The sequence below is a fragment of the Penaeus monodon genome, chromosome 34 (genome assembly GCF_015228065.2).
Source record: "Penaeus monodon isolate SGIC_2016 chromosome 34, NSTDA_Pmon_1, whole genome shotgun sequence".
Classification (NCBI taxonomy): Eukaryota; Metazoa; Arthropoda; class Malacostraca; order Decapoda; family Penaeidae; genus Penaeus; species Penaeus monodon.
In genome coordinates, this window is record NC_051419.1 from 29,815,942 (window position 1) to 29,817,030 (window position 1,089).

At 37.9% G+C, this 1,089-nt stretch overlaps 1 protein-coding gene across 1 annotated transcript in view; it reads right to left on the bottom strand.

Annotated features, from left to right (window-relative positions):
- LOC119594698 (target of rapamycin complex subunit lst8-like) overlaps positions 1-824 on the bottom strand; it is a 4,389-nt gene extending 3,565 nt beyond the window's left edge. The window contains exon 1 of the mRNA XM_037943752.1: positions 592-824. Within this exon, the coding sequence (XP_037799680.1) occupies positions 592-711 (120 nt within the window). The 5' untranslated portion in view covers positions 712-824. The remainder of the gene's footprint in view (positions 1-591) is intronic.
- Positions 825-1,089: the final 265 nt, after the last annotated feature.

Below are 1,089 nucleotides of genomic sequence, written 5' to 3' on the forward strand. Positions count from 1 at the left end.
ACACTTGCGTGTCCAATAACTTCATTATTTTTGAGTTGCGATGGAAGTACATAGAAGATAAGTTTCTTAGATTTATTTGCTCTATCATTTGCATATATTATTTTCCGTTTTAAAGACGGCTAGTCAAAACTTTACCTTAACTACCCAGTCCTAAATGAGGTTAAAATAAACACATTTTTCACCCCTCTTGTCCAGTCATGGCACTGACTTGAACAATACATTTAATATAAAGACAAAAGGTAACATAGAATATAAAACAGAATTAATAACTGATAACCAGAGAAGTACACGAGAAACATGATGATATAATAAAACGAAGGTAATCACTCTAACATTTATACCAAAGGACAACAGACCTTCCGTTGTGTGAAGGTACTTGGCAAATCCCAGGCTTCCTAAAGAATGATATGTAAATCCATATCACTTGTCTCCGTTCCTATTCCCACTCGGACTCAAATTCGAGGAGAGAAAAGAACGTGATAAACAAGATTATCGCCAGACGGTAAGTACAGTCGAGAATAACATGAGGTGATAATAATAATAAACGAAGTGAATAAACAAAATTAGAAGCCATGTCTACGCAAAGGATACAGACTCGTTGTGCTGAAGAGTACGCTGGCAAATCCCACTATGGGCTTGCCACAGCTTGATATTGTGATCATAGCTCGCTGTCGCTAAAATGACTTGATCTCCCGACTCGTCACCCGACATGATTCCCACTCGGCGTCAAATTTCGACAGAAAAACCGTGATAATTCCTTCAACGGCCGACTATCGCGGCGAGTTTGTTTACATTTCTCGCTCGTCGTCCGGCAGAGATAAGAGCCGTCGCTTACACTACCGAAATATGCGGTGGGAGGTGAGTGCGTTGACATCTGTCGAGGGGAAATTTTAAGAGGTGATTTTGCTGTTATTTTTTTCTGAACTGCTATTTATCTGTTATCATAAATATGTTAGCAATTTCATTGGTATGTTTTATTTTTATTTAGTATATCCAGAAATTATTTATACGGTTAATCTACTACACTGGGCTACTTGTTGGCATCATGTGATATATCTGTATCTAACACATCAGTCCTAATCTTGACAA